This window comes from Sprattus sprattus (assembly GCF_963457725.1).
Source record: "Sprattus sprattus genome assembly, chromosome: 16".
In the NCBI taxonomy this organism is placed as follows: Eukaryota; Metazoa; Chordata; class Actinopteri; order Clupeiformes; family Clupeidae; genus Sprattus; species Sprattus sprattus.
In genome coordinates, this window is record NC_137914.1 from 15,729,311 (window position 1) to 15,754,310 (window position 25,000).

At 43.8% G+C, this 25,000-nt stretch overlaps 1 protein-coding gene across 1 annotated transcript in view; it reads left to right on the forward strand.

Moving 5' to 3' along the window:
* Positions 1-12,488: 12,488 nt before the first annotated feature.
* Positions 12,489-25,000, forward strand: part of xkr7b (XK, Kell blood group complex subunit-related family, member 7b) — a gene marked incomplete at both ends in the record, with an annotated part of 65,077 nt that continues 52,565 nt past the window's right edge. The window contains 2 exon segments of the mRNA XM_080854632.1: positions 12,489-12,588; positions 12,591-13,218. Coding sequence (XP_080710758.1) covers positions 12,489-12,588; positions 12,591-13,218 — 728 coding nt within the window.

Below are 25,000 nucleotides of genomic sequence, written 5' to 3' on the forward strand. Positions count from 1 at the left end.
GACCAAGGGCTGTCAAACAGAACTGTCAACCTCAATAAAGCTCTATTTACATATCAAACAAACCAACCAAAAATGTCCCCCAAGGCCTAACGGATTTTACAATCTAAATGTCACGTGGACTATGGTTATAGTCTGTGTTCATCAAACATGTCTGACAAAAACAAGTTCTACATACATACCACTCTGCATGGAGCCTAATTGTTTTCTGTAATGAGCTGGTCCAGAAAGGGGGGAAGAGAGGACAGAGCATGTCCAGTGAGTCAGGCGAGCTAAAGTCTCCAGCCTCCACCATCACTGTCTGCACCAACAGGGCGAGGCAGGGCTCTGATGGATGGATTGATGTAGCCATGTCCACGTAAGCCCTCATCCACTCTCCCTTTTCAGCCTAGCCATAATAACATCAGCCATGGCATACTGTCGACTCAGGGAGTCAGGGAACAAGGGAACAAGGGAGAGAGAGGGGGATGGAGAGGGAGGGAGAGAGTACTACCCTCTTGTCTTCGTCAAATACAGAGTATGCCAAAGCACACACACACACACACACACACACCCACATTCATACACGTTCGTTAACGTTCAGCTTCGCAAAGCTTGTCCCTTGCCTGGATCACACCACACACAACACAAACACACTCACATATTCTTAGACATCTCCCACCACACATACATATGTACACACCCACACACACACCTCTATTCCTACCTCTCCCAAGACATCTCCACAACAACTACAACATGCACAGTCACATCCAAACACATTTCTATTCCCAAATCACCTCCTACTACTAGCACTACACACACACACACACACACACACACACACACACACACACACACACACACACACACACACACAGTAGGGCTGCTGCCTCGGTTCCCATCTGTCTTTGCTCTGGAGAGAGATTAATAAAAGATCTACAGCTTCGCTCCTCATCAATAATGAATGCCATGGGGTCACTGCTTCACCCAGCTGTAGCAACACTGTATGGAGACGCTACTGTCCTCTGCCCTCTCTGTATACACACACACACACACACACACACACACACACACACACGCACACGCACATACACACACACACACACGTGCGCGCGCGCTCACACAAACACACACACACATGCGCACACACACGCACACACACACACACACACACGCACACACACACACACACACGCACATGCACACACACGCACACACACACACACACACACGCACACACACACACACACACGCACACACACACACACACACAAACGCACGCTCACACACACACACGCACCGCAAACACGCTCACACACACACACACACACACAAACACACACACACACACAAAATAAATTCTCCGAATATCTTCCCCTTCTTCCCTCTGTCTTTATCTCCTTCCTTCCTTTTCTGTCTCTCACATCCACACTAGGGTGCTTAAGTTTGTGCCTGGCCTTCACAGCACTGCTATCCCCGGGTGTTTAGTTAAGCTGTGTTATTTACCCACAAAGGGGTTTCATCTGTTTTCAAACCCATAGGTATTTATGCATGTCAGTTTTTTTTCTCATCTCACCACATCCCTGGAGTGTCTGAAATGCTTCCCTAAACTTCACCCCCCCTCCCCCCCCTTTTCTTTTCTTCCCCTCCCTTTTCCCCCCATCACTCTCTTCCTGGCCCTGTAAATCTGTTTAGGATTGGGACTAATTAAAGTAAGCAGGAATTAAAGCAAAGGGCATGCAAGGCATTTTTTTTTAATGCTCGCATAAAAAAGAGCTGCTGGCTCCCCCTCCCTCCCCCCACCTGTCCACCCTCCTATCCCCTCTCCAAACTGCAGCTAAGTGCTGCTGTGATTGCAGCCAAGTGGATGACACTTTTGATGAAGCATGGAAGCAGAGGCCCCGTAGTACACTTTAAGTAATTAAACCACAAGAATTAAAAAAAAAAAAACAGGGCAGAATTTTTTAAAAAGCGGGGGGAGATTATTTAATAATGAAGAAAAGAGAGACGTTGCACTAGGCGGTGAACGGCCCAATCAGCTGAGTGAGACGTGGGCATTGGGTCCGATTGGTGGGATGGTTTGGCAGCAGAGGTCTGCAGACTCTTTTCATTAAGATATCACCCACAATGTGGACGAAGTGCTGACAGAGGCTTCCATGACTGCCCGGGATAAATCTTCGGCACATCTATTCTCTCTTCCTTCCTCTTTTTCCCCTCCCTCTCTGCGTCACTTTCCCACCAGCTCTGTCTCTCTCTCCTTCTTCTTTTCATGAGCACGCTATCCTTTTTTCTCTCTATCTCTCTAATTCCCATCCATTAAAGTTATAATGAGGCCGTTGCCATTTTTGGAAGTAGAGATATAATTCATGCTGAAGCCTTTGCTCAATAATTGAAGGGGTCATATGTGTTCCATTTGACTCCTTGCCTTCCCCAGACATGAACTCCCTGTGCATCGCTCTGTGTCTGTCTCCCAACTACATGCATAATCAAGATATGATTGATTTTTTTCATGCATCTAATTAAATTTTCAAACCTTTTGTATGATATGCACTACCCAGAGTATTCGTACAGTACATAGAAGAAGACATCTCTCAAAAGATGAAAAAAAAACACTTTTTAAAACTAAAATTGATTTGGGATATTCGTTTAACTCTTCTTCAGTATCTTCTTTATGTATGAGAAGCAAACAGACATATTGGCCAATGCATAAATGACCAGCCAGATACAGAAAGACAAACAGACTGACTGACAGATATAGATAGATAGATAGAGAGACAGACAGTTAAATAGGCAGTCGAATCAATACACAGAGAGAAGCACTTTTTCTTTTTCTAAGTGTGTACAGGATTGAAATTATGTCTACAGTACCTTCTCTTAACAGACCTACTGTATGCACACAGTAGTTACTTCACAGACAGACAGGCAGACAGACAGACAGACAGATAAATGTAATGTAACAGTAATCGATGGCTGCTTTGACACACAGTGACTTGCTTACCTTTCCCTGCTCTAAATCAGCATGCCGAATTTGATATAGAAGTGCTCATCCTCATGTCTGAAAGTCAATCAGTCCTGACACATCAGACACCTCTCCATTATCTCACAGCGGAGATGACAGCCCCCTGCTCCCCACTCAGCCGGAGCAGCTGACAGTGTCTCTTCAAGCCTCGCTACTAACAGAGAGGAAGAGAGACAGAGAAAAGTGAAACAGAGAGGGAATGAGAAATACAGCGACACAGAGAAAGTCTTTGTTAGCTCCCAACAGCTTTCAGTGACAGAAGCTCACTGACACAAATGGCCTGAAAGCTTCTGTTTCTCACTTTATAAGAGAGGGAATTTTCTATGCATTGATTCATTGAGACATCTTATGAATAACTAAAAGCCACTGAAGTGTAGTGAGGTGAAGTGAAAGTGAGGAACAACAGCTTTATTTCCTGTTTGATGTGTTTATCTTATGAGACGTGAAGAAGTCATTTCAACAGCCCATGGAGAGATGTAATAAAGGGCGGTTTATAAAGTGCAGCCGCTCTTTAACTATAACTATCCTTATCCACTGAGTCAGTGAATACATTTCTTCAATATTTTCTATTATTGTACAGGCCTCAAAGTCTTAGAATCCACTTCTCATGAGACTTTACTCGGAACAGTGTTGATGATTTTCTGAAGTGAGTTGGGTCACTCTTATTAAAGACTAGAAAGGCCTCAGTAATACATGTTTCAAATGACCAAACTAATCTCCCTCCTGCTCAACTAGACTAACGTGAAAGCCAGCGGCCTCTGTTTGACTCATGGACAACATCAAACCGGGTGGCTCGGGACTGCAGAAAAAGAATATCCCCTCCCGGCTATGGCCGATAACGCTTGCTACTTCTCATTCATCACACCCCCTTTTCCGTTAAAGGATAACTCCATCGGTAGAGACGCAGAGCAATCTTCCCTGACCTTAGCCTGACCCCCCTTTGCTTTGTGGGCACCTCAGCGAGACGCACGTATGAACGCACAGACTTCATTACTCTTCAGTGTCAGTGGGGAGCGCCTAAGCCTCAGCTTCGTAAGACTCCACTGCCTCTTTTATTGTCTCTGACAGGCAGGCTCCGGACAACCCGCACTGGAGGGGGGCATTCAGATGTCCGAATGGGGCCCACCAGGCTCTGATGAAGAACGGGCAGTGATTAACCATCAGCTCTACTGTTCCTTCAGCTATAGGGATAATCTTTAGACTGTTACGCTCGAAGGTCTGTCAGGTTCTCATAATAAATCTTCATGGCCCGAAAGAGAATCTGCTATGGGTCTCTTTGGTTGTCAGCATTTCTTAAATTAGACATCCAAACCAGCTCGTATTGCCTCATAAAGCAAAGACTGGGGCGTCCTCATCTGGAAAACTCTTCACTCGGCCGACTTGTCTCATAGCAAGTCCCTCATGCCCTGTGGCTGCGAGCTGTAAGCGGCCCTTCTGCAGCTTCCCTCTCCAGTGGCCCAGCACAAGCGATGAGAGAGATGACCTGGATCTTTTGTGTCTTATCCCCGGCTCTTTTCCCCCTGCTGTCAGACCGTCAGGTTGTCAGAGCAGATCAGGACACCAGCACTTGAGCCCTGCCTCGCAACTCCTCTGGTCTGAGTGGGAGGAATGGCCGAGTTATGGACTGAGGACGTAGCAGCATAATAAGAAAGGCATGTGGTAGGCGACAGCACACATGACATACACACGAACACATCAACACTTACTGTACATATATACAAATGTGGACACAGACCCCGACAAATACACTGTAAAAAAAAAATGTAATAAAACAGAATTTTACTGTTTATTTTACAGTTTTTTTCTGTATTTTTAAAATACCATTCATTTTACAAAAAGAAACTGTGATTTTACATGACAAATGTAAAATAACATGAAATCACTGTAAATGTAAAAACACAGAATATTTCTGTTGTTTTACACAGAAAAAACCCATTAGAAATACGTATATTTACTGTTGTAACACGGGTAGATGAAATCAAGCATTCTGATTGGTTGAGAGTGAGTCACTCAAAAATATCGAAACTGAACAAAGATGGCGGCGTGTAGCCTGTTAGTGGGAAATATTTGATGTGAATTAAGCTATCTACACGACTTTTTATACGTCTACATTGACTCGGTTAGTTGTTTATGTGCAACACGGATGGTGCACAGTATTGGTGGTTTTAACTGAAGCTCTCAAATATTATTTTAGGTTGCTGATTTCGCGTAGACCAAAACCCCATTAAGAACCATAGTAGCTTAAGCTAGCTAGCCTCTCTGCTAAAAGTATACCGTTAGCATACAGATTATGCTCTCATACATACATGTGTTATGTCTATGCTCTCATACGCCTCCCGCATTGAGGCCGATGTAGGGTCTGCGCGCGCCCAAATAGAACATTCTTGCACTGGTTACCACGGAGTTTCAACACTGACAAGACACACGACAGCAGAAGACTAAAGGTAAATGTCTTTGTACTTTAATTGAGTTCTCAAAAATAAAAAGCTTAATACCCTGGCATTGTATTTGACGATGAAAGGCTCATTGTGTATAGGTTGTCGTGCTGTCATGTTGGTGTGCTGAATGGGGGCCGTAATGTGAGTGTAGCCAACACCATATGAGGCTCTGGCTAACTTTGACTAGCTAGCTTGCACTGACAACCTTCAGTTTGTAGTCGTTAGGTAATGTAAGCCATAGTAGCTAGCTAAGGTAACATGTACAGTTCAAGTTAGCTAGCTAGCCAACCTGGATAATTTAATCTGTAAAATTGGTTGGCATTTTGTATTTGCTATTGAAAACATACAGAGTGAGAGAAAGTAAAAACCTGGCTAGTAACATATTGCGTTTTCTAATGACGAAGGCTCTTTTAAGCACATATCATAGATACTCTTTTGCCATAGCTTTAAGGCTAGCTATTTAGCATATCGTGTTGGCTAGTTTGCTCCATTTTATATTATAACCATAGAGCAGGGGCAACGCCAGTGGTGTAAATCAGTTTTCCCCAAACCCTTTTCTCTCGAAGCACAATCTATGTATTCTATGGGGAAAAAAGTCTCACGGCACACCAGCATTACATGTTATTGTGTTGTTTGGTTGTGAAATGCCTTTTAAGTTTAGTTTGTTCGAGTTCCCCCCCACAGACAAGGCACAATGGAATCGGGAGCAATCTCCTGTGAACTTGAATGCATAGCTTGAGTATTGGTCATTGTATTGTCTGTTCCTGACCTGCTACATTTTCTTTTTCTGTTCAATTCTACAACAGAGTAACCGGCCTTGAACGGTTCAAATAAAACACAGTTCGGTAAGATTTAATTACTCAAATACGGCACTATCTATCAATCTAATTTTGCTACATGGTTTGATAAGCTAGCAAAACAATGGCAATGGTAGAAGTGGCTGTCTGTTTTTTTTTTTTTTTTTTTTTTACTGTAGTGAATAATGACTAAAACCTTGTTTTTCTTCTCTTTATCAGCAAATGGAGGCTAGCTTTAAAAAAAATACTGGCATCTATCTACCTAGATGGCAGAGAGATCTGCAAGATAGTTTACCACCTGCGAAGGAATTACTTGATGAATGAAAATCTCAAGATGGCCTACCTTCTGAAGTGTATATATAGATTGATTTCTCATGTATAATGCCGACTTCAATGAGTTTATTGATACAGATCGTAACACAGACATCAACGAACTTGATACATTTCAGTTGTTTTTTTCTGGTCGGGTTCTGAGCTAGCGGATGCAGAAATTCAACTGATATGTCCGGTAAGTCTGTAAGATAAGAAAACTTTGGTTGAATAGTTGTTGCTAATTTTTTAAGTAATTGTGCAGTCCTGTTGAAAATATGTGTTTTAAATGTTTGTTTAGGGATTTTAAACTGCACCAATGGCTCATACATTTTTGTATTGGTTTGTGTTTTTCTCCAGCCTCCTCCCCTGCCAAGACAGACACATTTTCTACCTTCCCATGACAGGCTGGACGACAGTGGATTGGAGTACTCAAAGTACTAATTCAATCAAAAGCTCCAAACATACTCACAGAATATGAGAAATCTGGTACCATATGCACAAAAAACAGGGTGCTACTTGTGAGGGTTGCTGTCAGCAATCTTGAGGAGAGATGAGGATTGTAAGTTGACGACACTGTCAAAGTGTGAGATTCAAAAGTATTGACAGTGGAGTGGAAGTTGTTCTTATACATCTCATACTTAAAATTAATATTTTAGTCAATACATGTGAAGTGTGAGTATAACTGATGGCAATACATGTTTCTAATTGAAGAGTTCAGGTGCAAAAACTTAAAAATGTAGGTATGATATAAAGGGAAATATTCTCAGTGCCTACTATACGATAATCATGCCAGCTGTGTTTTTTCCAATTTACCACAAAAAAGGTCAGGTGGACTTCTGAACTCTTCAATGTGTGTTTAGAAATGGTTTGGTTGATGCTGTCTGTTATTTTCAGTTACCCATCCAGTGATGACAAGGTGCGTCTTGACAAGAATGTTGTCACCACGTTTCCTAAATTGAGTGTCAAAATCCAGGAACACAATGAGGGATATGTAAGTGTTACCTTCCCACCCCACATTTTACTGATGTACCAAATGTTTATTGTTTCAGAAATAAGGGCCATTGTATTTTTGGTATTATTGACTGATGCCTCATGTCCACTCTCTACCTTCAACCCATGAAAAGGAACACTATGACTACTCTGAAGAAGTTTCAAGCTTCAGCAGCTGGTATGGGAGAGACTGCATACCACCACTGCATACCACCACTTCAGAGTAGTCATAGGTCTATTGGTGGCCTATCTTACTAGTCTCCTTCTTGAACGGCCCCTCAGTTTGTGAGGACGGCCTGATCTAGGCAGATTTACACATGTGCCACAATCCATCCATTTCTTGATGATGGATTTAACAGAATTCCAGGGGATGTTTAGTGCCTTGGACATTTTTTTGTATCCTTCCCCTGACTTATACTTTTCAACAACCTTTTCTCTGAGTTGCTTAGAGTGATCTTGGGTCTTAATGGTTTAACAATAGCCAGTAATACTGATTACTGAATACTGACCAGTGAATGGACCTTCCAGACACAGGTGTCGTTATACTACAATCACTTGAGACACATTCACTGCACACTGACCCCCATTACACAAATTGTGAGACTTCTAGCACCAATTGGCTGGACCTCTGTTGAAATAGGTCAGTCTATACAAAGGGGGTGATAAAGGGGGTGAATACTTATGCAAGCACTTATTTTCATTACATATTTGTATTTAATTTACATAACTGTGTAGAAATATATTTTCACTTTGACATTAAAGAGAGCTATTTTGTGATTTTTTTTGTCCAAAAAGCCAACTTATATTGACCATGACTGATTTATAAAAGCCATAAAAGGGTAAAACATCCAAGGGGGTGAATACTTACGCAAGGTACTGTAAGAGACTGGAGGCAAACGGTACATCTGCCTCAATGAGGGGGGCGTTATACTTATTAGCAGCGAGGCTAGCTAGCTACTATGTCATCACTGTCAGAACTCGGCTCTTCTGCTGGCTCGTCTTCCAGATATGGCTCAATGCTCACAATCACCTTTACAAACTGATCCGGATCGAAGTCTTCCTCAATCTCATCTCTGCTTGAGTCTGTTGCAGAAAATTGCTCAAAATTGCTGAATTCTTCAACCTCCATCGCTAGTTGTGTTGCGTGGGAACGAATGAGGTCTACCGCCAGGTGACCCTGTGATGTCAGTGGTGGTAGACTTCATTCGTTCCCACACCACACAGCTATCGATGGAGGGTGAAGAATTCAGCAATTTTGAGCAATTTTCTGCCACAGACTTCAGGTTTCAGGTAAGCCGGCACTGCTTGCCGAAGAGCGTCGCGAAAACCACACTTTGAAATCGTGTACAAACCTAATTTTTCAATCATCGGGTTTACACATGACTTCAAAGTACTATGTTTTATGTATAGTCTTGATAATTATATGCCGTTTACCTTTTTTTTTTAGGTGTCATATGCACTTTAACCTTGTGTAATGGTAGATATCTAATTTGGATTCTAATATTTTCATGTAGACATGCTTTGCTTCAAAGCACTTCAGATGCTCATACACCTTCTTTCACCAATGCCATCAGGACGAGGGGCTGGATGGAGTCGCTGCAGTGTTAAATCAGCCATTTCCTACCTCATGGACTTTGTGCAAGTATGTTTGTGTCTTATGACTTATTGGTTGCATCACTGAACCTCCTGATGTTGTGTTGTGGTCTCCTCCCCATGCTGGTTTAATAATGTAGTAATTCAAACGTTTTGTGTTACAGCCTAGAACGAGCATTTCATCATTGCTTGAGAATCCTGATTCATCGAGAGGCCACCAGCCTAGCATTGTGTGCATTGGACACCCAAGCGGAGCTGCCCAGCAGTAGCTGATCGTCGCAAGAAGTGACAAGATTGCTATGCCACTTGGAGATGAAGGGCTGATGTATTGGGCCTTATTGAAAAAAAAACATTTACATTTGCAGTCGAGTTGGAAATTATATTAGAAGATATCAAGAGTCTGTGGATTTTTGTTTAGTTTTTTTTTTTTAGTTTTTTTCTTTCATTTCCAATTCAGTTGAATTTGTTTTTGTTTGTTTCAGAACCAGTTGCTGTATGGTTACCTGTTAGTTTTTTTTAATATATATATACAGAATAAAAATACAGAGAATGGGAAATTGTAGTTGTTCTCAGCTTAGTCTTGTTCAAACACAATTCATTTAAGCCCCTTTTCCGACTGGCCAAAAACTGGTTTAAACCATTTAAAATTAAAATAATTATGGTGTTATTAGGTGAGTATAGTTTTTTTAAGTTGAAAGTGCTTTAAATATTCATTTTTTTTAACTAGTTTTTAAAGATTAATCAAATTATTGTTGTATACTATTATATTACATCTCATAAAAAATTATATACAGGATTTTTAAACAAATAATGCCATTAAAACCAACTAATAACAGCACATTTCTGTAAATGTAAGCATTATTACCCGTATAACAATGTTAATCTACCATCTTCATGGGTAATTTAATTTAACAGCACATTTCTGTAATTATGAGACCAATAAATGGATTTAGTGTGTGAACAAGTGATAGAGAGAGGCATATTCTCAAAGGCTGAAAGATCAGGTAAGTGACTATACACTAAAAATTATAATAAACGGTAATTTGCCAGAAAAAATACCGTAAAATAACATTAAATTACAACATTTTCACATTTTAAAACAATTAAATGACCTAGAAAAATGGAAAATAAATGTTGTATTACGAATAATGTTCGTAATACAACGTTTATTTACCGTTTTTCTAGGTCATTTAATTGTTTTAAAATGTGAAAATGTTGTTATTTAATGTTAAAAAACCTGAAAATAAGGGAAAATCTTGGTAAAATTACAACTAAAAACTGTATTTTAATTACGGGAAATAACCGTATTTTTACGGTACAGTAATTTTCTGTTAATTTACGGTATTTTTCTGGCACCCCAGCTGCCGGAAAAAAACCGTTTTTTTACGGTACAGTAATTTTCTGTTATTTTACGGTATTTTTCTGGCACCCCAGCTGCCGGAAAAAAACCGTTTTTTTACGATTTTTTTTTTTACAGTGTACCATGACATAGGCCCAGGGACATGTCAGGTTACCGTTAAATATAACTAAGATGGTATAGTCAGGCCTACCTGACTCATTATTTAAAATGGCATAATGATTGAAGAGGATGATTTATCAAATTCTACCTAGCACGACCAAAGCTTAGATGGTACTGGTCTGTTTTGTAGCACATCTTGATATTCATCTTTAAATGAACAAAAACCCACGTCAAAGAACTGTATGATCAGGTGGCAATAAGAGGAGGCTAGCAAATACTATCATATTAGGATTCGGTCTCTCCTCAGACAGACGTATTTATTTCTTCTTTCTTTTTTTTTCGTTGGGATTCCTGTGTCTTCCTTTTTTTTCTTGGTTGTTCTCAAACTCGCATTCGGCTGCATGCTAATTAGGCTGCCCCTCCTTGAAAAAATATGTTTCATGTGAATTGGATGGCTACTTCACTTAGCATGTTAACTGGAATATTCCTCAACCTAAAAATAATCCAATATATGCTGTAATCAGATTGTTCTGCACATGTAACTGCACTGAGTGACGGCGCCCAGGGCCTGATATCGTGGCGGGGCATGCAACCTCAACACTGTCACTGCGAAATGACACCATTTAATCCGCCTCTGGCAAGTTGGTTTTGCGCAGGTTTATTTCGGATCAAGTCACAGAGCAACGTTTAGCGGGATTTATGTCTGCTGGAAGTTAAAGAGCTTATCCAGTTACTTCACTGCCAATTTTAATGATCATTGACTACTGCTTCAATGGACTCGGAAAAGCTGGCAATTATTTTGCCGCACTCTCCTTTCAAGTAATTTATTGGTTTCGGTAAAAACAAAAGCCAGCATGTTTAACTGAGCAAAAATCGGCATTTTAATAGCCTACTATTGCAACTGTATAATCTAAGTGGTGTGGTCTACTTTTAAGCCCTTATTAAAGGTAGGCTAGACGATAGCGACCCCACCCCATTCAGCAAACAGAAGCACATCATCTGTGTTGTGTGTGTGTGTGTGTGTGTGTGCGTGTGTGTGTGTGTGTGTGTGTGCGCGCGTGAATGTGTGTGTCGATCTCTCTGACTCAGTCTAAACAGCCTCTCTCTCTCACACACAAATACAATAATTTCCATGGTAAACGTCATAACGCAGCCTAGCTATTCTACCCTTATGCTCATCCTGTCAACTAGACCGCCTTGTGCCAAAGCATATGACTATGAAAAGAGAGACAGAGAGGGAAATTACAGTTCATGATGGAAAAGTCGCAACTGTCTCCCAAATCAATAAGTAATTCCCGGAAACTAGGGCTGCAAGCACACAGGCTATTCTGTCTTACTTTATCATACAGTACTCTGATAACAACAACAGAAAAGCCTATGCAATGGAACAGGCGTCGTTTAAAAATTACATGAAATAAGATCAATTAGTTCCATATCACCACCATCAAATGTCGTAATAAGTCATAATAAGAGAGGAATTAATTGAAGCGGAATGGAACATTGAATCAAATGAATCCAAAGCATCGCATTTGCATCCAGTTCTGCTGGTTTGTGTGGTATCATGACAATACGACAGACACTTCAAAGAACAAACTAATTCCATTAATTATTCATTCATAATTAATTGATAAATTATTAAGACGGCAGAGGTTTAATTATTACTGTTGAGAGTACGTGCGAGCAGCGAGCCGAGAAATTCTCCAATTAACAGGCGAAGCTGCTATACTCGAGCAGATTAGGTGTTATGATGGATCAGTGGTTGATATGATTTCAAACCAGCATAACCCGCGGAACCTCTCCAGGGCGATGGCAAAGATGCCTGCAGTGGAGTTTTTAAGGATGAAAGGCTGAATCTCTCTCCAGGGCCGGATGCTAGCCTGCGTACAGGGCTATCTCAAGTAATGACAACTAAAACGGGACTGACAAAAATAGCCATCGTATTAGAACCAGTATTGCCTCGAGGATATCTCTCTTTTTCCTTTTCCCGTTTCTCTGTTGCTCGCTCCCTCTCTCTCTTACTCACTCTCTCACTCACTCATGCGCTCACACACATCCCCCTCCCCTCACTCTACCTCGCTTTCCCTTTCCCACTATCATTCCTACAACAAACATGGCCGCTAAGTCGGATGGAGCAGCCGTGTCTGAGCAGAGTGAGACCCCGTCTCGGTGTCTTGTCGGACCTGAACAACGCCCAACCCTGTACCGGTATGTCGGAACGCCGTACACGCTGGTGGACTGTTGCTGGGTGCTATGCGCTCTCCTTGTCTTTTTCTCCGACGGGGCCACCGACCTGTGGCTGGCTGCGGACTACTACCTGAGGGGGAACAATTGGTGGTTCTGGCTTACGTTACTCTTTGTTGTGGTTCCCTCCACCGTGGTTCAGGTGTTGAGTTTCAGGTGGTTCGTGTATGACTATTCAGAGCTCAGCGGGACATCCAGCGGGTCAGGTCCTGCCGAGTGCGGAGGTGATTTCAGCACCAAGGGCAGCGAACAGCGGATCACCGGCAATGCTGCCGGGGCCAGTTCGCTGCCCACGATGGGCACAATGAGCAGCACCCAGAGGAGCTGCAGAGTCTGCATGTGGATCTTTCAATCCGTCATTCACATCCTGCAACTGGGGCAGGTCTGGAGGTAAGATGATATTTGTTATGCAGTATTAACTGCCGTGTTGCTAGATGAAACTCGAGTCCATCTGAAGCATGCACTTGCACACAAAAAGCCGAAAGGACAACACCTTGCCAAGAATCAAGTTAATTTGCCTTATGAGAAATTAATGTTGCTTTCACTGGCAGTAATGCTGATATGCCCTTGTATTTAACCATCACGCCTTCAAGAGTTAACAGTCCTAGAGTATCGAGGTGATAGGTACGATTGATTTGGTGATTGTATAAACGGACAGATGGACCCCAATTACGAGGTGGAGGCTGTAGCACCGCCTCACACGCTGGCTATAGCACCTGTATTGTCAGACAGAGTGTTTGGGTGTTTGGGTAGGTAACGCTACTAGACCAAATGCTGTCAGGTAACCAGAACGTTCTCCTCGCCGATGGCCCTTTGGACTTTGGATAACAAGGCTGAGTTGAAGGTGATCTTATCGACGGGCACGTTTGCCCTGCGCTCTTCGATGCGCTTGGCCAACTGGCTATTTGGCGGTGTCGAGTGTCTTTCGATAAATGTGTGTTGAGGGACAGGCTAGTTTCTTGAAGCGTTATTCACGTTTTTGTCTGGCTTTCATTACGTTGGCCCGAGATTATGTAAAATCCATTAATAAACTAAATGAGATGGGAACCTTTCGCTGGTGACAGTTTGTCTATGGTTAATGAATGTTTAATGATGAAGTAGGCTATGGCAAGACTGCTTGAAAAAGAAACAAGCTGCTTAACCTTGCCGTCTCCTCCCCCTGCGCCTTCGTATATTTCCTCTCGTCTCGCCACTTCATCTTTTCTGCTAAGTAGTAGTCGAAGCCTCCCCGTTTAACAAGCTTCTGGGTCAACGCTCCCTCGAGTAAACCCGTCCGTTGAGTCGCACCCCTCTTCTACTCGCTGCAACCAATTCCATTTGGGCCACATCCTTAAAGCTTCCTCTCATTTACTTTCGATCATTCTCTTAGGAGAAAAATGTACATCGTATTGACAGGAACCGACCAAGCCGTGGCGCGCACGTATGCCTTTTCACGACCTGCATCCATATTGATCGTGTGTATTCGTCCACCTGCGTTCACGAGTGTTTTGGAAAAGCTGAAGAGCTACACAATTGTCTGAAGAGGACGGTACGGAGATAACTGTGATCCATTCGGTCTGATTTTGCTCTGGTAACCATGGGTGCATTTCCCGTACAACGACGGGGGTTAGCATTGAACTAACATGGTACGATGTATTGTCAAACTAACTATCATCTTAAGTACGACGGTTTCCCAAAACTGTCGTATCAACATCGTACTACTATGTAAGTTCAAACCATGATAATTCGTAGGCCTAGTTCGAATTTACTTGGTTAATGACGTAGTGTAGCACGTGGACTGACACACCTGCGTATTTTTAATGAGGGGCAAATCAGTGAGACTTGGGATACCTCAATATCAACCATGAGTCTTTTTTTAATGCCTAGATCATTTAGCATATTTGTTCATATAGCTAGAAGCTTAGATCCAGAGACTTTATATCTAAAAAGACGTCACTGATGTTAGTCTTGTGTAGTGTCTAGTTATTGGTATCCAAATATATCATTAATCAAGTGTAAATATACGTGTCAATTTCCGTTCCTGCTTCATATTTGACGTTGTTAACCATGCAAACCTACTTATAATTACCTTAGGTAAACAAATACATGATCAGAAGGCCCACTTCAAGAGTGCAAGGTGATTCTGCATACCTGCAGAGAATAATGTCAAATACCCACACGGAAGTTTCACTAATCCGCCCACGGTACACTACAGTAATCTTGTGTTGTAGGGAAGGAATATGGTGTATGCTTTTCATAGACCTAGTAACAGAGGATTAGAGAATTGAGAATTATGTACACTAAGGAATACATCAGACTGGATTTGAACTTGTTACAACCCAGGTGCGACCTCTAGGTGTGAGACAGCATATGTCATAGTTTGCTGAAACACAGAGCTAGTGGCTAGATAGTGTCTGTTTGTAAATACCCTAATAGTCAACCGTTCAGGGTAAATATGTAAAGGCCTATAAAACTTAATTGAATGCAGACAACAATTTTACTAGGTACATGATAGAGAGACTGTGATTTAAAATAAATTCCCTCTCCACTGTAACCACGGTGGATGCTCAACGGTGCTTTCTGGAAACCAGCCCAGGGCAGTTTCAGATTCCTCCCTTAATAACTGGGAGGCTGACATGCGTATTTCTAAATCACAGACAGACAGGTTCATGAAGCATGCTGATGTGGTGGAGAAGCACACATGGACTTTCCTGCTGTTACGTTTGTTGGAGTGGATGCTTGTGGAGACGCTGATGCCTGGGAGGTGCGTGTATGTGAAGGAGGCTGCCTCAGCCTCGGTGGCCAGCAGCCTCTCTATTTGCATGGGAAGGGCGTGAGCAACAAATGGAGGAAGAGGAGGTCACTCATACATGTGGAGCTGTTTTGACTGCTGCTCGCCTGCTAAATTATTAACGGTGGTGCCTTCCGGACTCAGTGGCTCAGCATTTGTGTGTGAAAAAAAATATAACATTACAAATGCGTTTCTCTCTCTCGCTCCCATATCTCCCTCTTTGTCTCTCTCCAGTTCCTGGTGAATCACTGTTTATGCCTGGAGTGTCAATTTGCTGTAACAACATGCCATGGTCATGCTGGTCTTTGTATGTTTGCATTTGTGCGTCACTACCCATTGCATAAACAACTTGTCCATCTATGAGAGGCTGAACAAAAAGGATATATAAGAGTGCATGTACAAACATAGATTTGTATGTGTATGAGGGAGAGAGAGAGAGAGAGAAAGAGATTGTGTGTGTTTGTGAGAGAGAGAGGAAGAGAGTGTGTGTGTGAGAGAGAGAGAGAGAGTGAGATGTCTGTCTGTGTGGGGGTGGGGGTGGGGTGGTTGAATGTTAGTTTCCATTCTCTGGACTACTCCTGGCCTCAAACCCTCCATATTCACGGAGTGCTGTACACCTACTGTAACCCCTATCCCTCAGAGGAAAGCCTTGAGTCAGACAGTGATGGTGTCCCAGCTGGGGAGGAGAGAGAGAGAGAGAGTCTGAGGCTGTAAGTGTTATCAGGGCATAGGAAAAGCTCCAGCCCCTTCTCCTGTAAGAGAGCACCGCGGCAGGGGAGGCAGGCAGGGAGCCATCGGAGCATTCCCCCCGTCTGGGGCAAGTTCAGCTTGGAAAGAGGGGTGAGTCCCAGCACCGGAGCCCAGAGCCCGAGGAGCCAACAGTGCAAGCACTCTCAGCCACAGCGGGAGGCCTGCGCTTTCCAGGAGCAGCAGGATTCTGCCAGGATCCAGCACAGGCTCTACCACACACAGCAACACTTCATGCCCACACACAGGAGGAGAGAGGAAAGAAGGGGAATGATAGAGAGAGAGAGAGAGAGAGAGAGAGAGGGAGTGTGGCGGGACAGCAACATGGGTCAACATGCAAATACAAATGTTGTATGCACACACTAGTATGTCCACAGACAATATTTGGTTACAGAATCACACTCGTGCAAACAAGCAGAAGATACGCGTGTAAAATGAAAATATACAGATTTATGTGGGTGTATGTTGTGTGTCCACGTCTAGGTGTCTGTACACGTGCACGGTACGTCCAGAGTATGTGAGACATGCACACAGAATGTACATGTAAGGGCTTCTGTGAATGAGCGCGCTGACGTATGACAAATGGAACATGCCCAATGGTCAACCCCAGAGTGCAGGGGAGACTGCATAGCTCAGCTCTCTGTCTCAGGCCTGTGATGTAGCTACCAGCGGAAGAGGAATGAACCTGGGACAGAGGGGCAGAGAAACAGCACAGAGGGGATTTAAAAAAAATGTCATCACAATAACTGGCCAACAACCTCTTATCCTATCTATTTACCTTGTCTCTTTCCATCTCCTCCGTCGTTATGACTCCACCTTTTTTCTTTCCCTCCTCACCCAACCATTCAGTCTCTTCTCTCTTTGTATGAACCCAAAGGGGAGCATGACAGTGCGAAATAAAGAGAGTTGAGTTAGTTTGTCTGAGAAGGGAAACCAGGAAGTCAGCCAGGGAAAAATATATTTTAGACTGAGTGACTTGGGGATGTGAACCCTGAAAAAGAAAAGTGCCCACCGGAGAGAAGGTTAGACAGTAGCTAATCAGGCAGATCATCCCTTCAAACCCAGGGTTTTGATAATGAAAGACAGGTACTGCCTTGTGCTTTATGCACACACAAATGATAGTGTACATGCATGCAACTGCATAGTATGAGCTTTTGCACATGGGAACACATGCCTATATGCATGAAATGAAATGCACATTTGTTTAACAACCAATTTCAGATTGCTGTCAGTGGAGTTGGACTGATATCCAATGAAGAACACTGGACGTAAAGTCGTCTACAATCATAATGGTCATCTCTTTATCCAAAATGGTTCCCGATTGCTCACTGCTAATCCCGTTCGGTAACTGGTGGTCTTCCCTCATAGCTCAACCTCTTTTAGGTCCCAGGGATACACATACAGCCCAATGAATAGTGAATTCATTTCTTGTAACTCTGACCAAGAGGCCAGTCGTGTGATAAGGGATTTGAATAAGATCAAGTCTGATCCAAGCTCCCAGTCTGAGGCATAGCCCTGCTGTAATGTCTCACACTACCCTGCAGTTCTCAGGGGTTATGGGGTTAATGATGAGAGAAGATGACTCCTTCAGTCAAAGAGAGAAATGGCAAGTGTTGAAGAGAAAAAAAGAGACAGTCAGTGACAGAGAGAGATAGGAACATGGACACTCAGTCAGACTGAGTTCTGCCATGGGGAGGAGATGTTTGGAGGGCTGTGTGGCAGGTCTTGCCTTTTTGTTCTGCGGGGCAGTTAGCTGGACGGCGGTGGCGTGGAGGCCATTAGGGGCGCTGATGGAGCCCTCAGCCTGGCAGGAGGAGGCAGAGAGCTGAGGGAAGGAGCTGGAGTGGGCCCACGTGAAGTGCATTTTAAAAAGCAGGACGTCAGTCGCCTCAGCGAGCTCAACCGTGCGTCAAAGTGACATTTCAGTTTGGCAAGGAAGGGAGAAATGTCTTTTTTTCCTGCCTCCCTCTCTTCCCCCTTTCTTTGCGTTTTTTTTTTCTCTCTCTTTCTTTCTGCCAAGATTTTTCCGGCACTGTCGACCTCATTAAACCATGGTCACTCCCTTTCTCTGTCCTCTCTCTTTTTTCCATCTGCCTCTTTCTCTATTCCCTTGCGCTCCTCCCCTCCCTCTCCTCCTCTCACATTCATAGTCACTCTCTCTCTCCCTCTCTCTACACCTCTGCATATTGTTCTTAATCTTCTCCACTCCCAAACGCTTCATGCTACTTTCTCTTTTTTCCTCTAGTCATCTTTTTATTTGCTTCGCCGTTCTGTAGCTCATTCTCTTAATCATTCTCTTTTATTTGCTCCCTCTCCCCCACTCACCCCCTTCTTTCCCAGTGAGTGATTTCTGTCCTCTCTGAACATATACTGACCCACTTCTGTCCCCCTGCAGACACAGTACATACTAAAATCAACACACACAGACACTGTCACTCATGGCTGTGTGTGTGTGACTGGGGTGTGGATGACAGTTGGAAGGTGCAACTCTGACCTGTGTCTTTGTGAATGCGATGCAAACATAAGTGTGTGGGTTTGTGTAAGCACATACATTTCATGCGTTTCATTGTGAGCTTGCTCACTGTATTTTGCATTCATAGTATGCTTTGGGGAGTACAGTCTGTTTGTGAGACAGTGTATAGGAGTGTGTAAATATTCAGTACATGCATATGTGTTTTTGCGTGTGTATGTGTATGTATGAGTGTGGGTGTATGTGTTTGTGTGTGAGTGCGTGTGCATGTGTATAAGCACACAGTGCCCCATGCGTGTGTATGAGATACATTTTGCAGTGGCTCCCAGCAGAGCCCGCTTCTCTCTTTCTCTCCCTCCCTCTTTCTCTCTCCAACTCTATCTCTCTCTCCCTCCACCTCCTGTTGGCTGTTTGAGCTGGCGCCGGGGCCGGTTTGAAGCAGAGCCCAGGGCATGAGATGCTTCACTTGGCAGGACCATATGCAAATATGAGCTTTTCTACTGCTGCTTCCCACGGCCACAGGGACGTAGAGCAGAGTAGAGGCAAAGGAAGAGGAAGAGGAAGAGAGCGCCAAAGCCTTTGGTCCCTCGCGTGCCCATCACGCACCAAGCGAAGATCAAACACCACATCAGAGGGCCCCGAGCACAGAGAATGCGCCTTGGTCACGCCACGTGATTTTCCATCACCACTGTTTCGGGCCCGATTTGGCACCGCTACCGCGGTAAATGGAGTTATGTTAGGGGGAAGGGTTAAGGGGAGCTATTCTCAGATGGCTCACGTCAATTTGTATTTTATCTTTTTTTTTTTTTTTACACCTCTTTCATTCTATTAAAAAGTAGCATCACAAAGATACGTTAACACCGGATGGGAAGCTGATCCTCAAAAGCAGGCCCAAGGCTAGGGTGATGGTGAAAAAAAAACTCGGCAAGAAAGGAGAACAACCTTGAGCAGAGGCAGCTGGTAATATGGAGACCTCTTTATCTCTGGGGTTACCTTGCTGTTAGGATAGTATCAGGGACATATGAGGATGCAACAGACAGATAGATAGATAGATAGATAGATAGATAGATACATAGAAAGATAGATAGATTAATAGATAGATAGATAGATAGATTAATAGATTAATAGATAGATAGATAGATAGATAGATAGATAGATAGATAGATAGATAGATATATTAATAGATTAATAGATAGATAGATAGATAGATAGATAGATATTGTTAAAAAGTTTTTGCCCTCTGTTAATCAGTCTGCACTGCTCAACGTTGCTCTCCTTGAATACGGCACTCAAAAGGAATAGAATAAAACCAATTTGTGTCTGGCCCCTTCAGCATTCCATGTGCTTTGATTGGCCGTGACAGTTCAGTGTGCCCTCACGCATCCGAACAGCTGGATCTGTTTCCATGGAGAGACGACAGGTTAATTGGGTTTTTCTGTCACTCTCCCTCTCTCTGTCTTTCTCTCTCGCCTCCCTATTCTTTGTCCTTTCCGTTTGTTTGTTCTGTCTTTCTGTCATGCCCTGTCTCTGTGTCCCCTTCCCCCTTTAATATAGTCTCTTTTGGTGTCTCACCTTCCCTTTTCCTTTTTTTCTTGTGCGCCTCTCCCATGTTCTGACTGTCCCTCTCTCTCTCTCTCTATCTGTCCCTCTCTCTGTCCCTCTCTCTCTCTCTCTATCTGTCTCTCCCTCTCTCCTGTGCAGCAAGGGCCTGTGTCTGAAGCTGCGTGACAGACATGCTTTCGTCACCATTGTCACCGAGCTCAGGAAGCAGTCTCTCACAGGAGAGAGCCAGGGCCACAGGAGCCATGGAACAAAGAAGGAGGCTATTTTAACTGTCTAATAGGTCCTCAATGAAAAACTTTGTTCCCCCTCCAAAGAAAAGACAGAAAGACAAAGAAGGGGGAAAGAGAGGAAAAAGAGAGTGAGTGAGTGACAGAGAGTGAGAGAGAAGATTGCTCCCAGGGTACCTAACCTCCCTGTGACTCTGGCGGATGCATATTCATGCTCTGCTGCTCATCGTGGCAGTGTTTTGTTTAGAGCTGCTGGAGTTTTAGCTTGTGGAGCCATCCCGCATACACAAACACACACACACACACAAACAAACATACACTCACACATGCAGGCCCTAACACACACTTAAACATTAATTATAAGGGAATGACAGTTGACAACAGCGATAACACTTGATTTTTGTTTGAAGTCCTTATTTGAAGGTAGACTTGCAGGAAATGTCCGTGTGTATGCACTTCAGAGTGTACATGTATTAGTGTGTGTGCCTGTGTTTCGGGAAATAACAGTACAGGGAGAGACAGTCACACACACACACACTCCTACACCCTCACGCACACAAACACACATCTCAACTTACAGCGGACATCTCCCATCTGCTGCCCCTTGCAGTGAGCGCCGTTGGCAGGCAGGAGGCACCGTCACAGCCTCTCTCCTTCTTTCCTCTCTGCACTCGTTTGCTCACTCCCTTTCTCATTCCATGTTCGACCTCCTCCTCTCTTTTTCCCCATCTATTATCCTCCCAGACGTTTGTGACAGGGCGGCTCCTCTTCGGAAACCAACCACTGGACAGGCAAGGCAAAGCAATGATATCACGTCTCTCCTCCTGTCCTCCTTCTCTCCCTTTTTCCCTCGCTCCCTCTCTCCCTCCCTCCCTCCCTCTCTCTGGCATGTTATGATTGATTGCTGGGTTTTAGGGGCTTTTTAAATCAGCCTAAATGGCAGGACAGCTGAAAAAGCCACACACATTCATCACGGAGCGGCGTCACTGCTGGCAGCCATCTTTACACGGGCCTTATTGGACACGACCTTATACCCACGCGAGTGGGGGCTGGGTGTCTTTCAACGCGTTGCCCATGCGGGCAAGGACAGGTGTGCAGAGAGAGCGGTGATGTCACCACTGCTATAACTCTGACCACCGCTGCCACTGTTGCCATTGGTGTCACTACTACTGCTGCTGCTGTTGATGCTGCTGCCTATGCTGGTGGTGTACGCTGAGGGCCCGGAGGCTCCTGCTGGCTCAGCGCGGTGTGTGTGCTCGGCGGGGCCCTCCCCGGGTCCTGCCACCCTGGCTGTGAAGTGTTTGTGTTGTGTCTGAAGAGCATCGGTGCTCTTTGTCGAGTGCATGCATTATTCAGAGCAGCAACGCCAGCCAGATATGTGCACACACAAACACACACACACACACACATAGGCTGGCACACAGGAGAAGTTTACACAGACTTAAGTACAGGCACGTACAGATATGCTCAAGAAAGACACATGGACACACAGAGTAACACCCTTACACACACACATACACACACACACATACATATTCAGTCTCCCTTTCAAACAACAGTACAAACACATGTGATGTGCTTCAGCCCAGGCTTTTATAGTCAAAGAAATGTGCACATACACACATACACACACACACACACACACACACACATACCCAGACTGACAATGACACACTCTATGCTTGCTCAATGTGAGTACATCCCTACAAATGAGAACTGAGACACTAGCTTTTCATTTCTAAAGCCCAGGTGAGCTCCATGACTACAAAAGTAACTCCAGTGAAAGCATGAATTATGGGGGCTTGAAAACCTTACAGAACGCAGCGAGTGGTATCTCTCGCAGCCCTTGTTTTGGATTGAGCCATTTTAATGGGAGTTATAGCCTAAGCATTTATTAAATTAAAATGTATGCATAACCCACTCATGTGTACAAACCCTTCACTTCCCCCCCCTCTCGCTCTGTAGCATTAGCATCAGTTGAATTAAAAAGCCAGGGATTGGAAGCCTAGAGAAACAGACAGTAATAACATTTCACTGGTTCTGCTGTTGGGCTTCTGAAAAGCCCAATTAGGCAGGAGAAGATAGGTTAGTGGTGGAGTGACAATGAAGAAGAAGCTCGGTGGTAACATGGCAAATGAATACAGCAGAACAACCTGCTTGCCTCCTCCCTTCACTTTCTGACTTTCTCTCTTTCTTATTCTTTCTCTCTCTCTCGTTTTTGTCCCTCTCTTCTCCTCCATCTGTATGTAAATGTGTACATCATGTGGCAGTTAGGGTTGTGGTAGATACCACTATTGTTTCTATACCCAGGCCTGAAGCCTAGACAGAGACAGGGACAGGGACAGAGTGAACATGATTAGGGGAGAGTGACAAGAAAGCAAGCGTGACCAGGAGTGTATTTGTTCCATTTCACCCTACTGTTGAGGTTACAATTACACTGCAGCCTCCTGTGTGTGTGTGTGTGTGTGTGTGTGTGTGTGTGTGTGTGTGTGTGTGTGTGTGTGTGTGTGTGTGTGTGTGTGTGTGTGTGTGTGTGTGTGTGTGTGTGTGTGTGATCAATAAAAACACTGAAATGAAAAGGGCTTCATGTCACCAGTGACAGCTGCTACAGCAAGGCAGGGAATTTACAGAAAAAAAAGAGAACTAAGAATCTCTGGCTGCTTTCTGTAGAAAGAAAAAGTCACAGTGTTGCAATATGCATATGAAAGCACCACGTGCAGCAACAGGCAAGGTTATAAATAAATAAATCCACAAAGAGATAAATGAATGAATGAATGAATTAAATAAATAAATGTGCAGAGCTGAGCGGGGCGCGCTGTGATGATAGGTGTGTGTGGAGGTCCCATGTGTGTTTGCGGGGCCCGGGGTGTTTGCTGTGAAAGCACTTTTATTTCCCTCTGAAAGAGGAAGAAGATGTAAAAAAAAAAAAAAAACATAACAAAGAGGAGAAAGACGCATCTGCAGTTTACGGAGTGTCACAAGTTGTTCGTCTCACAGCTGACAAGACGCAGCTACAGATCTCGGGTTACAGATTATACAGGTACACAAAAAAATGCCCCGACTAACACATATGGACACTAGGGCACACAAATTGGACTCACCTACACACATAAACACATACAGTATAAAAACGCACATACACGTAAAAACACAAAAATACACACTCATACACACACCACGTCTCATTACCATCCTACACCCAGAAATAAGGATAACAAACAGATACACACACATACAAACACACACAAAAGATTATTTTGCAAACAGAATGGTCTCACTCAGAGACTCAATCCCCCCCATATAACCCACTCAGTAATTCTCCAATTCCATCTCTGCATAGGGTGAGAAGCCACGACTGGACTGTGGTGATTGGTGTCATAGGCTGAGACGGGGCAGTGGAGGTGTCTGTCCAGAGGTGTTTGATAGGGCTGACACTAATGCTCTTAGGTCTGAGAGAAGCTGGTTAAGAGCTTATCCCACCTGCTCTCTCTCTCTGTCTGTCTGCCGGCCTGTGGTTGTATGTGTGTGTGTGTGTGTGTGTGTGTGTGTGTGTGTGTGTGTGTGTGTGTGTGTGTGTGTGTGTGTGTGTGTGTGTGTGTGTGTGTGTGTGTATGTGTGTGAGAGTATGTATGTATGTATGTGTGTGTGTGTGTGTGTGTGTGTGTGTGTGTGTGTGTGTGTGTGTGTGTGTGTGTGTGTGTGTGTGTGTGTGTGTGTGTGTGTGGGTGTGTATGTTTGTGTACGTGCGTGTGTGTGTGTGTGTGTGTGTGTGTGTGAGTGTCTGTATGTATGTATGTATGTGCGTGTGTGTGTGTGTGTGTTTGTGTGTGTGTGTGTGTGTGTGTATGTGTGCTTAGGAGACAGGGAGAGTTTGTGAAAGAGAGGAAGATTGAAATAGAGCGGCTTAAGGGTGTAAACTACTCCATCCTTAAATTGAGAACCTATGTGTAAATCACATATGGGCTGCCACAGTTCTCTGTGCTTGGAGAAACACTGATGGGTTCTGATGTGTAGTAAAGTAGTAGAGTAATTGTATGTGTAAATAGTGGCTCTACCTGCAACCCTAAGGGGCCATGGTAGACATGTAGACCATACAAGAAACCTTTACCTACCTACTTTACCTTGATTTCTATCATGCAAGAAGTCACAAAGTGATAATGATACAATCAGGGAAATAACAAAGATGATAATAAAAGATAAAAGCAAACATCCTTCTTATACACATATCCAGAGCACAGCAGCACAGGATGGCATAGCGCATTTCACCTCCTACAGTGTTTGTGTTTCTCCAGCATTGATGAATGCACAAGCACCTGCTGAGATCTCTCCTCGCCTCGGGCTTCACTGAACTGGGTTTCATCAGCAGTGCTGGCCGCTGCACTGTTCAACATTTCC